Source organism: Rhodamnia argentea, chromosome 4 (assembly GCF_020921035.1).
Source record: "Rhodamnia argentea isolate NSW1041297 chromosome 4, ASM2092103v1, whole genome shotgun sequence".
In the NCBI taxonomy this organism is placed as follows: domain Eukaryota; kingdom Viridiplantae; phylum Streptophyta; class Magnoliopsida; order Myrtales; family Myrtaceae; genus Rhodamnia; species Rhodamnia argentea.
In genome coordinates, this window is record NC_063153.1 from 11,861,070 (window position 1) to 11,876,101 (window position 15,032).

At 38.2% G+C, this 15,032-nt stretch overlaps 1 protein-coding gene across 1 annotated transcript; it reads left to right on the plus strand.

Annotated features, from left to right (window-relative positions):
• The first annotated feature begins 8,244 nt into the window (after positions 1-8,244).
• LOC125314814 (disease resistance protein L6-like) lies at positions 8,245-14,782 on the plus strand. The gene is made up of 6 exons (XM_048278021.1): positions 8,245-8,770; positions 10,343-11,450; positions 11,607-11,891; positions 11,983-13,317; positions 13,387-13,542; positions 14,171-14,782. Exons 1-6 carry the CDS (start codon positions 8,268-8,270, stop codon positions 14,780-14,782), a joined length of 3,999 nt encoding a protein of 1,332 aa, XP_048133978.1. The 5' UTR covers positions 8,245-8,267.
• Positions 14,783-15,032: the final 250 nt, after the last annotated feature.

Here is a 15,032-nt window from a genome sequence, read left to right on the forward strand (position 1 = left end):
GGTACATGATGAAGGCGAAGGTAAGTATAATATAAAATGTAAATATTGTTCGCAAACATATAAATTTACGAAAGGAGACGGCTATGGAACATTCCGTCGGCATTTGACGAAAAAACATCCAACGCAAGCGGGGATCGATAACACGCAACAACAAATTTCCGGGTACGCCACTTCTAATCCTCATCCTATATTCCGTTATACTGATGCACTTTATAAGCAAACATTAGCTGAATATGTTGCCATTGATCATGCTCCGTTTAATATTGGTGAAAATTTTAATATGAAATATTTGATAAATACTGCGTTGGTTCCGCAAGCATCAACTATTCCAAAAAATACTCTTAAACGCGAAATTTTTCATCTTTATAAAAAAGGAAAAAAATATTTATCAAAATTTTTTGCGGAATTCAATGGACGTGTGCATATAGGTAACGATATTTGGAGTGATCCTTGGCAAATTCATTCTTATATGGGTATCACGTGTCATTGGATAGGTGACGATTGGACTATTTAAAAAAGACTTATTGCATTCCGAGTTTTTGATGAAAGACATTCCGCTCATAATATTTATAGAATAATTAGGCAAGTTTTAGAACAATATAATTTGATAAATAAAGTATTTTCAATTGGTTTTGATAATGCCGCTGCAAATACCACTTCTATTCCCGAATTAGAAAATATTTGCAAACCCACTTTTGGCAGACAATTTTTTCACATTAGATGTGCTTGTCATGTTTTAAATTTATATGTAAAAGATGGCTTACGAACTCTTGACACTTCTCTCGCCCCAATAAAGGGTGCAATTAAATATTTATGGAGTCATCCCCATTTTATGAAATCATGGGGAAAATTTTGTAAACAAAATGGGAGAAGGTCAAGAAGATTTCCAAAAGATATTCCGACTCGTTGGAATTCTACGTACGAGTTGTTTCGGCAAACTTTTGATTATAAAGATTTATTATGTGTGTTTATTTCACAAAATATTTCCGAAATTACTTTACTTCCTCAACATTGGGACATTTGTAAAAAAAATTTAGATTTTTTGAAATTTTTTAATGATGCTACTAAGACTTTATCTGGTATTTATTATCCTACTATGCATTTATTTTTAATAGAGTGTGTTAATATTGGTAGTGTTTTTAGTGAATATGAAAATGATACCGAATTAGGTCAAACTATTTTAGTAATGCGAGAAAAATGGTTGCATTATTATTTGCAAATTCTTCTTGTCTATTTAGTTGGTATTGTTTTTTATCCACGTATTAAATTAGACGGTTTACTAGATTATTTGAATGTATATTATCATGATTGTTTACATTTAGAAGATTCAATAGATATTTCAAATATACTAGGAGATGTTAAAGAATCTATAGTAGTATTATATGGAGAATTTTGTAGTAGATATGGTTTAAGTGATTCCGGATCTTTACAATCTACTGCCTCACGTAGCGAAAGTGGTAGTTCACTTAGTAGAGGGTATAATATGCTCAAGAGTAGGCGAAAAAAAAAAAAACAAAAAGGGGCAAGAGATAGTATTTCTGAATTAGAAAAATATTTAACCACTCAATTTGAGTTTCATGATGCAGAACATAGTACAGATTTCGAAATCCTGAAGTGGTGGAAGAGTCACCAAATCGATTATCCAGTTCTCGCCCTTATCGCTCGTCAAATATTAGCAACCCCTTATTCAACGGTTGCAATTGAACAAGCATTTAGCGCTGGAGGATTAATTTTGGACTCTCGCCGTTCAAGATTAAGCCCGGAGTCTGTGGAAGCTCAAGCTTGTGTCGACGATTGGACGAGGGCGAAATATCGACACCAAGAGCTAGATCGTGAACACGAATTTTTTAGCGATGATATTGGAGATACCACCGCCACGGGTACCACAACGGGTAGCGACGATTGACGATGAGGTAGGTTGGGGTTATCAAAGGTAAAAGAACTACATGGGCTTTGATTCTTCTAACCCCAAGAAGATATGTAGGCGTTTAATGATAATTCATTAAGTTCAAGCCCATTCCTCCTCTTTCTTTTTTTTCCCCACATTTTATTACAATGTACAATTTGATTATATTTTATAATTTAGAATTTATTATGTTCATTTTATTATTTATTATTTTAAAATTTAAAATTAAAAAAGGAACTGGAATTAATCGGCCCGGAACCGGAACCGGAATTTTCAACGGCCGGTTCCGGTTCCACCTTTTCGTGGAGCCGGAACCGCCGGTTCTCGAACCGGAACCGGCCACCTCTAGAATAACGGAATCAGTCTTTGTATGATAACACTCTCTTTAAGGATTTATTTGCCCCACAACATTATTAACGGTTTTCGAAAAATATCCTCCAGGATACAACAAAATCTCAATGAAAATAACAGATAGCAATTCTGACATTTGTCTAGGATCTACGAAGGGAAACAATTAGAGAAGAGGACTGTGTTTCTTTGACAAAAAATGAAATTGAAAGTTCTGAAAATTTGAAGTACTGAAAATGAATAGAATTGCTGAAAATATAATAGTTGAAAGAAGACAGCTTTTCACATCTCAAAAAACTATAATTTAGACACAACTCTTCGTGTTCGAAGAACAGTTAATTTGTACGCACTTCTTCGTGACGCATCTCTTCATGTCCGAAGAACAGTTAATTTGGACGCATCTTTTCGTTGCACATCTCTTCGTGTTTGAAGAATAGTTAATTCGAACACACTTCTTCGTTATCCAAAAGAACTGTTATATTTGAAAAGTTGCAACTATTGGACATAATTAACTAATTAAAATTTGAAATAAATTTAATGAAAATAGATGTAATTCCTACATGAACAGTCACATTAGTTTGTTAGGCCTCGATATTTATTTTTTATTATATTTTTTAAAATAAAAAATAATATTTGCTTAATAATTTCAGTTTCGGATCGAGACTGCAGAACTACACGTGCACCGGATACAAATATAGTGGGGTCTAGCCCACTTGCTCATTTCTTTATTTTGAAAGATCATAATAGCCTTCTAACTAATAAAAAGACTTGCATTCTTCCTTCCATCCTATGTAGAATTAGAAAAAAAAGGCACATTTTGTAGGTTTTGCAAACAAACTTCAACCCACTATACATAATTTTAGGAAGGTGGGACCTTGATTCATTTCTAGGAAATGCAACCTTGGATCGGTGGGGTTACACATATCTAATCAAGCCAAAAAAGAAAAAAATTAAAATTTATCTGAATGGCAGCAAATTTTTCTTATGCTCTTTAGGGAACCTAAAAATTTTGAATTTGTTGAAAAGTTTGGGGCACCTCATTTAAAGTAATTATCGGTCTTAGTCCAGTGGTATAGTCCATTTTGGCGTGCCACGCGTGAACTTAAAATAAAATTATAAGTTGTTCGACTAGTTGGCATAGTGGACCATTATGACCAAAAAAGATTCTAAAGGAGATAGCAGACAGTCAAGACGGCCCAACCTTAGAAAATTGTCCCTTAATTAAAAATCCGTCAAGCTAAACATATGAGCACTATCTTCTAACCTATATATAGCACAACTAAATAACGATAATAATCATTTATTGACTGGTTTTCCCTAATTCTACTTAACTAACGTTTAATATACGTGTGGCAATGTCTCGAACCAGTAACTATGTAGTCATCTTCTTCATTCTTTAAATCCAGAAACGCGTGTTAGGTATGCCGGATCATGAGACGGCGAAGATGAAGTCAATCTATTCACAGTTCAATGAAAATAGCGTGTTAATTTTTCACTGGAAATAGAAACATGTCTTCTTGCGATGGTATCGTATCAAACTTTGGAGCAAGATGATTTTGAACATCTGTTTCATGTAGTGTTTTTATATTTCTCCATGTTTAAATATGGATCTACATCTCTTGGCGACGGATCTTATATACTCTTTACATACATCTGCCCTTCCTCTACATATTGGTTTAAGTTTTTGGGTTCTACAAGATTGCAATATGAGTTTCCTTTACATAATCCTCACAACGCCCAATGAAATTGTGACTGCCCACAAGCCGATGCCACAACCACATTTGTCGGCCCCCTCAGGGCAAACCCAAGACCGGCTTCCTTCGTGCTTGGTGTCTCCACCACTTTAATTGAGCTATCGATGTGGCTGCCCCTAGATGTGGAGGGTCGACGGTCATGCTTCCAGGCGACCTCGATTTTCATGTCCCGGCTTGATTTTCCACATACAAACGCAGAGAAGGTCGAGAATGAAAAGATGGAAAAGAGAAAAGAAAAGAAATATAAGGACTTTTCAAGGGACAAATTGAAAACGCAAATTTATGCCGTAATTTATAGATGATCTCACTATGCGAAGATTTTACAGATTATATGCAAGGACGAGACGATGCCATGTATCACAAGGCAAAGAAATTACTTTTTCAGCTCTGTTATTTTTGTAATCACACCCGCTCACACGAAAAAGGATACCAGGATTTAACCAGGTTCAGTTGACCAAGAATAGAACCCTTTGAAGCCTACTTCCATGGTGAGAAACCCCAAATGCAACAGATTATCTTTGGGGGATTTCATTATCTTTAAATAAGCTAAAATACATCTTTGAAGAGAAAAATGAATATCTATTGGCAAAGAAAATATGGTTCTTATTTAATTCTTTATTGATTTAAGCCAAATCTCCCACTAAATTTGGACTATGCTGATTCGATTTCACTATCTTTCCAACACTTCCCCTACAAGCTGGGGCGAAGATGTAATGAGAGGTCTGCTTGGTCATCACACGCTGAAAAGTTTTGGTGGAAAACGCCTTAGTAAATATTAGAGGTGAGCAGTTCCAAGTTCCGGGTAGGTTTCACTTAGAATTTGGAACCTACCTGCTATTATATGTTCTTCATTTTTCGGAACCTAGAACCTACCCTACGTATTATGAAACCTGGAACCTACCCTATCATAGGTTCTAGGGTCCGGTTCCAGAGTACTCGGAAACTTGCAATTTTACTAAGAACAGATAAGAAAAGCAGCTCCAATATCCACATAATCATTTTTAATTAAAGAGAGTGATTAACAGTTGATAAAAAAAAAAGTAAGTGCATTACCAAAGTGCGTGATTGTGAATTATAAAACATGAGACTCAGAGAATTCAAAGTATTTGCAATATACCAGCATGCCTCATGTATAATACTTTTTTGAAATTATCTCGAATCTCTTCCCTATTTGAGTACATCACAATTGAGTCCAAGTCTTCAATTTTTTTTTTAGCTTACTCTTATAAACTTCTCTCCCGTTCAGCTTGGGCTTTCTTTTCCTCCACCAACTCCAGAGCAATTCGCTCCCTCTCCAATTCAGTTTGTTAAAGAAGTTTGAGTGATTTCAAGATCACATTCCCAATTTTTATGACACATATACAACATAAGTAGCAACACTCTCAATTTTTATGACATATATAAAAAGTGCCGGTTCTGATTCCGATTCCAATTCAAGCTCGGTTCTATATAGAACGGGGAACCGGACCTGGAACCGGCGGCTTTTCAAAATGCGGAACCAGGAACCGGATCCTATTTCACTAGAACCTAAAACCGGACCGGAATCACGGGTTCGGCTCTCCGTTTCCTGGTTCTATCCTAGCACCATGCTCACCCCTAGAAAATATGTGGCTTTTCACTTCTAAAGTATGGAGTCTCAATTGTCTTATCTTAAACTTTCACACGAATATAGTGAGTTAGCCTCTATGTGATTGGTCCTTTCATGAAAAACTGGATTATAAGCAATATGAATTGGTACTTGATTATCAAAGAACAATTTCATAGGAGATTGAAGGTTATTAAGATCCAAATCTTGCAACGATAAACGAAGCCGGACTAATTCACACATGGTTGAAGCCATGGCTCTATACTTAGCTTTTGCACTTGATCTACCTATCACACTTTACTTTTTGCTCTTCCAAGTGACTAGCCTTGCGTATAGGCTGCTTGATACTACTAAACCAGTCGTATGGGCCGAGTCGCTCAATTTCTTGGTTTGCAATCCAATCGCTTGATGCTATGACTAACTTTTTTAAAAATGGGGTAGGTTTGTTCATTTCGGTTCCTTGCACACATACAATTATTCTCCTTGACAAATATTTTGTGGGTCCAACATATTCTAATGCGAGACATCTTACCAACAACATTGAGAAGTATTTACAAGTAGTCATTAAAAGAACATCCAATTATAAAAATGATAATTTATCATATATATATATAAAATATATATTTAATATACCACGTGCCAATATGTCGAAATTCTTTTTTTTTTTAAGAAATGCAATGTCGGCGTGTCGTTTTGTATCGCGTCTCGGTGCTGGTCTTGATGCATTATGAAAGTATGATGGGTTTCACGTGGATCTCGCTCCACTTGATCTAGTAGCCCTATTGGACATATGCTTAGTTTGTTCCACAGAAAATGAACGATTTGACAAATATTTTTCAGAAAATGATTGCTTGTATTGTTTGAAGTAATTAGTTAATGAAAAATATTTTCATTATTGACAATAATTGAATATTTTCGTGAATGCTGAAAAGTACTTTTTTTTAATTCATTTTTGTAAACTTAAACAATTATTTGTGAAAAGGTATTTTTTAAATTATTATATTTTCGCAAAATAAATAGAATCTTAGCACATGTGTTAGGTTCACAAAATACTGGCTTGACGCCGGTCGACACTCCTTTCATTGGTCGTCCTTGGAATCTGTGATATTTGAACTCGTTTTGTGGAATTTGTGGTTCCTCTTTACCATTTGGCACGCGGTCGACTTTGTCAGTGCGCTCCAACTTTTCCTAACCTAGAGAAGTGTGGCCCATTCCCCCATTAGTTGAGGTCCCCCCCCACCACTTGAAGCGCATGCAGAGATAAACTTTACACATTATTATCAAAGCTCAATTAGGCTTTGAAACTTTGTTTCCTCCCTAGATCAGATCGGACCAGAAAAAATCTCTCTTTTTTTGGAAGAAAAATTCTCATACTGACAACACGGCCGCAGGTTGCCCCGTCAGTGTGAGGGGATTTTCAGCTCAATATTTGGTGGGAATCTAGATTGTATAAATAGTTTATATCTATCTATTTGACGCAATAATACTTTGAACTGATGCCCTACTTTTTTAAAAATTAAAGGTTGTGTAACTTTATGTATGCCAGTTAACTGGGATAGTACAATATAATAGTTGTTTTCCTTTCCTCCATCACTTTGATGCTCTCCGCAAAAACTAAAGTCAATAATAATTGCTTATTAGGTAATCTATCTATAAAGACGTTTATAGAACGCTACATATAATTCTAAGAAAGCTGGATCTCGGTTCATTTCTGAGAAATGCAACCCCAGACCTGTGGGGTTGCATGCACATACTTATCAAATCAAAAAGGAAAAAAGAAAATATCTAAAATTGATTTGAATAGCAGTAGGTTTGTCTCTACAGTCTACTCTGGTGTGCGTCGCGTGGACACATAATAAAATGAAAATTTGTTATGAAATGACCATAAAAGATTCTAAAGGAGACGGTGGACATCGACGGCAGTCCAAGACGACAGCGCGTTAGAGAATTGTTCCTTCGCTGAACATCCATCCAGCCAAACAGATGAGCACTATCTTCTACCATAGACATGGCAGAATGAAATAATGAACATAATCATTCCTTGACTGGGTTTTCCCATTTCCACCAAACTAACATACAATAGTTTTGTGGAAATGCCTCGAACCAGCTGTCTTCCTCATCTTTTATTTTATGTTTTTGATTCCAGGAACAGCCTGTTAAATTTTCCGGTTCATGGTACGACGAAGCTGAAGTCGACATGTTGACGGTCCAATTAAAACAATGTGTTATTTTTATTTTTATTTTTATTTTTGTGTTGGAGGATGGTTGGTTCAGTCTTTGTTTTCCCCTTTTTTTGCGCTGAATCCCCATGCTCACACGCTCTCTGTGCTCTTTCCGTGCGCGCTCCCCCCATCCCCACCCCTAATGATAGCATGTCCCTTTTTTCCGGTGAATCCCCATTCTCACATGCTCTCTCTCTCTCTTTCCGTGCGCTCTTTCCATGCGCGCTCCCCCTGCAATCACCGGTGTCTACTTGCTAATGCAGAACTTTTAGGCAGTAAATATACAATTAAATTTGAACTTAAAGTGAGCCGGCCATGTATTTGAAGTGTTGGAACTCACTAGACTTATTCATGTCCGAAACCTCTCCTCATTTCTTTGCTAAGCCACTCCGCGCCAATCTTCTTTCTCTTTAAGGAGGGAGAGAGATCTGGAAGTAATAAGCTTCGTAAGTATGGCGAACTCGGAGGCCGGGACAGGTAGCGATGCTGCACAAGCATCGAGAGGTGAGTACGAAGTATTCCTGAGTTTCAGAGGACCCGACACTCGTCATGAATTCACAGACTTCCTCTACCATGGCTTGGTAGATGCCGGAGTCCGTGTATTCAAGGACGATACCGAGCTCCGCAAGGGCGAAGTGATTAGTAAGAAACTTCGAAGTGCTATCAAAAAGTCCAAACTCTATGTACCCGTCTTCTCTCAGACTTATGCTTCCAGTAAATGGTGCCTCCTTGAGCTTACGCTCATGGTAAATAATGTGTCCATGTCGAAGGGTGAAAAGACTATCCTTCCAATTTTTTTGGATGTGGAACCTGCTGATCTTAAACTTTATACTCCGTTGTACAAGAATGCTTTCCGGAAGCACAAGCAGCGGGATCCCAACAAAGTCAAGGTGTGGACAAATGCACTTGCAAAGGTTGCTGAAATCAGCGGATGGAACGTGAAAAAGGATCAAAGGTAACACTCTTTCAAGATCGATCTTCTTTTTTAAAGGGCTCTTCGGATTGCGGCTCTCATTCAATTTTCACTTGCTCCGTAGAATTTTCCCTTACTGTGTCAATAATCTTAATGACAGGGACCTACATATTTCCTTTTAACCATTTTTTCCTCTTCAATATCTTGTAAGGCTACGAAATATCCCAGAGCACCCATTTGCATTTATCATTTGGGACGATTACCAAAATCAACTCCAGATTTTGCACCCATATTAAGGTTGAAATGAATGGGGGTGGGAGAGAGTTAGCGAGAGTTAGAGAGAGACAGAGAGAAGGGAAACATGGTGAATGGGGTGCCGAACTTCACGCTGGTACGAGAACTGTACCAGTAGATGGCGGCCGAGGACGGGCGGCAGCTGAAGGTCGATGGTGATTGGTTGAGGGGAGCGGTGAGAGTAATCTTTATAAGAAAATGGCAATCGGGCTAATAAGTTAGGGGAACAGATGCAATTTGAAGAAAAATGTGGAAGTTCGGGATTCAATTTGCATATTACAGTATGTGGAGATGCAAGTTGATATGCGTGGAAAAAGATTTTCGCAATTTCTCCTCAGTATTTTCCTTTTCACCTTTCCTCAGGATTTTCTTAGGCAAGCTAAGAGGCCTCACTATAGCAATCGCCCATCTATCTAATCCGAAGTAATTAAGGTGGAAATGAGTATTGGCCACATGACTTGAACACGGGCCACGGATGATTTGGGGCGCAACATGGCATGATGTGGCCCTGCATGGCATTTACTTCTTGTTTTGAGGGTCATGGCATGGCATTTTGGTTGTGTTTGTTTCTGAAACAATTTTCCCTATTTCAAGTTTGAATATTTCAATGATCGTAATAACTGTCCGTTGACTGATCATTTTCCGCATACCAAATGTCACTCAAACAAACACACCTATAATTTGGCTTCGTATGATTTCCAATGTAAATGTTTTCTTGCAGAATTTTTTTAACAGTTGGCATTCTCTTTAACACTCCGCTTAATATTCATGTATTTTTATCATGTAAGGTGCAAGCCAAAGTTTAAATAGGTGGCCCAAACGTAGGATTGTTTTCACTTGTTGGTGTGTCCGCACTTGTATTTTTAGTCTAATCAACAAGTTAACCCATGGGAGCCGTGTGTCTCGATTTTCAATTTCAAATGAATCTTAACATAACACGCTCTTTAGATGCAATTATACTTAACATAACAATGTTCAATGGATGAAGCTGCATTTCTTTACATAATCTCAGTTCGTGAAACTTTTTCTAGACTTATCAATAAACGCCGAAATTTTGCTTATGCACAATATAGGGGTCTCTTGGAAACTTTCACGATCGGGTAAGAAGCCATTTATAGTCTTAAAAAATTCTACAATCGTATCTGAAAAACATATCAAGTGAACGCCACTAAATTAGCCTATACTGATTATTCATTACATTTAAATATCATTCGTGAGGTAATTGAATCTTTTCAAGGTAAGATTTCGACAATCGCACATATGATGCATGGTTATGAAATTAATCTAGTCAACTAATCAAAGCCCTTTTGTGCCTTGCAGCAAAGCAGAGATTGTCAAATTGGTTGTTGGGGAGGTATCGGAGAGGCTGAAGATAAAAGAAATATTAGTAACGGAACATTTAGTTGGACTTGATGATCGGGTAAAACGCTTGACCGAGTTTTTAGATGTCAACCATCGTGATGTGCGGCTCATTGCAATTTATGGAATGGGTGGCATGGGTAAAACAACTATTGCCCAGGTCATCTTCAATCTACTACGTTCCCATTTTGGAAAGTGTTGTAGCTTCCTGGAGAACGTTCGAGAAAGATCATCGACCAAGGAGGATATAGTCCGGCTGCAGAAGAAATTACTATTTGACATTGTTGGTTCAAGATCTATAGACCAATTCGACGATTGGGAACGAGGAAAGACAAATATTGAAGAAATACTCCGCACTAAGAAGGTCCTTCTGGTTCTGGATGACGTTGCTGACGACCAGCATATTAAGAATTTGTTGAGAACTTATTCATTCTATTCAGGATCTCGTATAATCGTTACAACGAGAGACCAAACTATTCCAACAGTTGAGGGATTTAAAGGTGAAATTCTACGGTATGAGATGCAAAAGATGGATAATGGTCCCGCACTTAAGCTTTTTTGTCGGCATGCATTTAATGAAGACCTTCCTCCAGATGATTATCGCGAACGGTCCAATAAAATTGTCTCGGGTATAGGAGGGCTTCCTCTAGCTATTCAAGTGATAGGTTCGTTACTTAAAAGGAGAGACGAAGCGCTTTGGAAAGAGACCTCAGACAATTTAAAGAATGCATCTGAGGGAGAGATTCTAAAAAAGCTGAGGATTAGCTATGATGATCTAGACTCGGTTCAGAAAATTATTTTTCTTGATATAGCAAGCTGTTTTGTCAATGAGAAGAAGTCTGAAGCAATTTACATGTGGTCCAGCTGTCAATTGAAACCCGTAAAAGGAATTAAAGTCCTTACAGAGAGGTGCTTGATAAAGATATTGGACAATGATTTGTTGTGGATGCATGATCAGCTAATAGCACTGGGAAGACAAATTGTCCGTGATGATAGTCGAGGTAATCTTGGAAAGCAAAGTAGGTTGTGGATTGCAGAAGAGGCTCGCGTAATCATAAGAAACGCAGCGGTAAGTAACAAACGTCTCTTTTTCAAGCATGAGTTACATATCTTGACATTAAGGATCCCTTTTTCTGTTTATGATCTTTATCGTTTTTTCTTTTGCCCATTCGAAATTGTAAAAGTTGCCAAACTTCTTCATGTCATTGCAAAATTTCACTTGCAGAGGAAGAACAAAGTTCAAGGGCTTGAGATTGATGGACTAGATGACTCCATAGAGATTACCAATGAAGAGTTTCAAAGGTTAGAAAACCTAAGATTCCTCAAGTTACACAATGGAACTTACTCTGGGGACTTTGCAAAGTGTTCTTCAAATTTGAGATGGTTTTCTTGGCATTCTTATCCTCTAACGGATTTTAGAGCAGACAATTTGGATTTTGGTCTTCTTGTTGTTTGTAAACTTGACGATATGCACTTCAAGGATGATTCAAACGCATGGGACTGGATCAAGGTAAACTACATGTTTTATTTCTAGTCTAATAGCTCCTATGTGGGTGTTATGCGATGGTTCTTACACTTGATATGCCATCCATTTTTTATAGCGGGCACGGAATTTGAAAGTTCTATCTATTACTCGGTGTCCCAACATAACGAAAATGCCAGACATATATGAATGCTTGGCTTTAGAGAGGTTGACTGTTGCAAATTGCTACAGGCTAAAGACAGTTGAAAGCTTCATTGGATGTCTAAGGTCGTTGATTGAGTTAAAGATTGAAAACTGCAATGGTCTTGCAAATTTGCCTGAAGAAGTTGGGGCTCTAGTGAAGCTTAAGCACTTCTCGTTGAAAGGGTGTAGAGGGTTGGGAGAACTTCCTAATTCAATTGGGAATTTAACCTCATTGACAAAGCTAAACTTATCAAGTACGGGCATTGCCAAGCTTCCAAATTCTATTGAGGGATTGGTGAAACTTGAGTCTTTTCTTCTGAGAAACACGAGGTTAAGTGAAATTCCCAACTCCATTGGGAAATTAACCTCATTACGCATATTGAGTTTAAGAAAAAATGGATCATATCATCAGTGGCATGATTTTTTCCGGTTACCTAGTGGCATCAACACATTGGTAAATCTTGAAGAGCTAGATCTCTTTGGGCGTGACGGATTGGTGGAAATTCCTAATGAGATTGGCAATTTGTCATCTTTAAAAATCCTAAATTTAGAGGGCACCGATATCGGGGTAATTCCAAGGACAGTATGCCGGCTTCATCGCCTCCAAACACTCAATTTATTGCAATGTTATTTGATTCGAGAGTTGCCAGAGCTTCCCACGAGTTTGACCTGTCTACTTCTTCAATCTACATCACTGTTCTCAATCCCTGATCTGTCGAACCTTACTAATTTGGTTGAATTGCATCTAAAATGTGGCTCTCAAGATAGAGGCGTATTAAATCTGAACCCAGAATGCAACTTGAGTTGGATTGGGAGTTTATCTATATTGAAAAAGTTGCATTTATATCTGATAAAGGTACGTGCACCTCGAGAGTTGGCTTCCCTTTCTCATCTAGAAGAGCTTACTTTGAATGGCCTAGACCTAGAAACCCTTCTGCAGCTTCCGTCCTCCCAATGGAGTTTGAGAAATTTGTCGACTTTAGAGTTACACGGGTGTGAAGTGGAAGACATTCAACTCGACAAACTTCCACGACTGAAGAAATTAACTATTGACAATTGTGAACGGCTTCGGAGACTATCCATTTCTTTGGAGTTAAGGAAGCCAAGCCAGGTAAGAGTGGCATCTTGTCTGGCGCTAGTTGAGATACAAGTTGTGGATCTTACGAAATCATTGGAATCCTTGAGCGTTTTGGGATACGAATCTCTGACAAGAATAGGTGGGTTATCATGTTCGAAGAACCTGGAGAACTTGTATATCCACTCGTGCAAAGTACTTACTGATGTTGAGAGCCTAAACGAGCTAGAGTCTCTGAGATCCTTGGTGGTTAATAATTGCAAGTCATTGAGAAGGTTGATTGATGCGTCTTGCACAAATATACCTGATGATTGCCTCGTCAATATCCAATGGTGTGGAGACTTTATCAAAGCTTCTTCTCCAGCTGGAATGCCTATGAAGGGTTATAGAGAGGAGATTCTTCTGGATACATCAAATAAGGTGCGACATGTTCTTCATCAATGTGTGGGACTTTTGGTTAATTTCTTTTTTGGCGAAATATCTCCCTTTCTTTAGTGACACTACATCTGATCTTCCATGAGTCACGTATATCTATTTCCTCTGCTGGTGTTGGATATTTTCGGTTCCTAAAGCAATCTTTCCTCCCTCTTTTGAGGTTCCAAATTTTCTGTTGGTATGTGAATTACTTAGGTTGCATATTTCTTAATTTCATCACTTGTCTCTACTTGCCTGTTTGGTGTTGGGTAGTTTTGGTTCTTTAACGTCGCCGGTAAACTCATCTAATCATTCACTAGATATTAATTAATAAAAATTGCTTTCATAGATAAGATATTAGATAATAGATTCAAGTTATAGATTCTACTTACATCATACGATATTATGGCTACTGATATGGAAATAAAATAGAAAGACTATTACTTTTCTTCTATTCTCATTTGCTTTACTTTGTACGCTATGGAATAATTAGTCCACATGATGACACACTTTAAAGAAATAGAATTAGTAAATCATTCTAATGTTAATATTCAGTCTGATGGACAGAGTCATTTGTATTTTTGATAATTAAAACTTGAATATTTCTATCTAATATGCCACCAAATCAAAACAGGTTGACACTGAGTGGGAGGAAGATTATGGGGAGGAGATGATGGAGATGTTTAGAGAGGAATGGACGACGAAGACTAATGTGCACTCCGAAGAGGCCGGGGGTGAGTGGAAAGTTGTAGGTTCTGTTGAGGCCAGGGGAAATAGGAGGCACACGAAGGTCGGATGGACTGGGACCAGATGTGCTTCGAAACCAGGAAGGGATCCTGCAGAAAGAGGCAGAGCAAGGAGTATGACTTCAAGTTCAAGAGACAGCAAAGGTTTGAGGTCGGATAGGGACGCAGCCTCTACTTCAGGGAAGAGCACGGCATCGAATTCAGGAAGGGGCATAGCTTCAAGCTCACGAAGCAGCACGACTTTGAGTTCAGGAAGGGGCAGAGTTTCAACTTCAGGAATGGGCACGGCATCAAATTCAGGAAGGGGCACAGCTTCAAGCTCACAGAGCAGCACGACTTTGAGTTCAGGGAGGGGCAGAGTTTCGACTTTAGGAATCGGCATGGCTAAAATGGGCGCAAGTTTAAGATCAGGGACAGACAAAGGTTCAAGCTCAGCCAAGGCTGAGCCAAAAAATCAAATTCATGATAAGAACAACATGGCAAACACGAACAAGCAGTGAAGCAAGCAGAAGATCTAAGGTAATATAACATATTTAGTAGATATGCACGGTCTTCATCATCCGACTAACCTTCATTCTTTGAGACTCAAAATGTCACGCCCCGACTCTCGAGCCCGCGACATCCCTACCAAATCGCCACGAGGTCACAAAGGATAACGTCCCAGGTGCGTTATCGACCTTTCAATTATATACGCATGCGGAAACGGTTTACTCCCAGACAACATATAATCAAATAGGGATAGCATAGCAG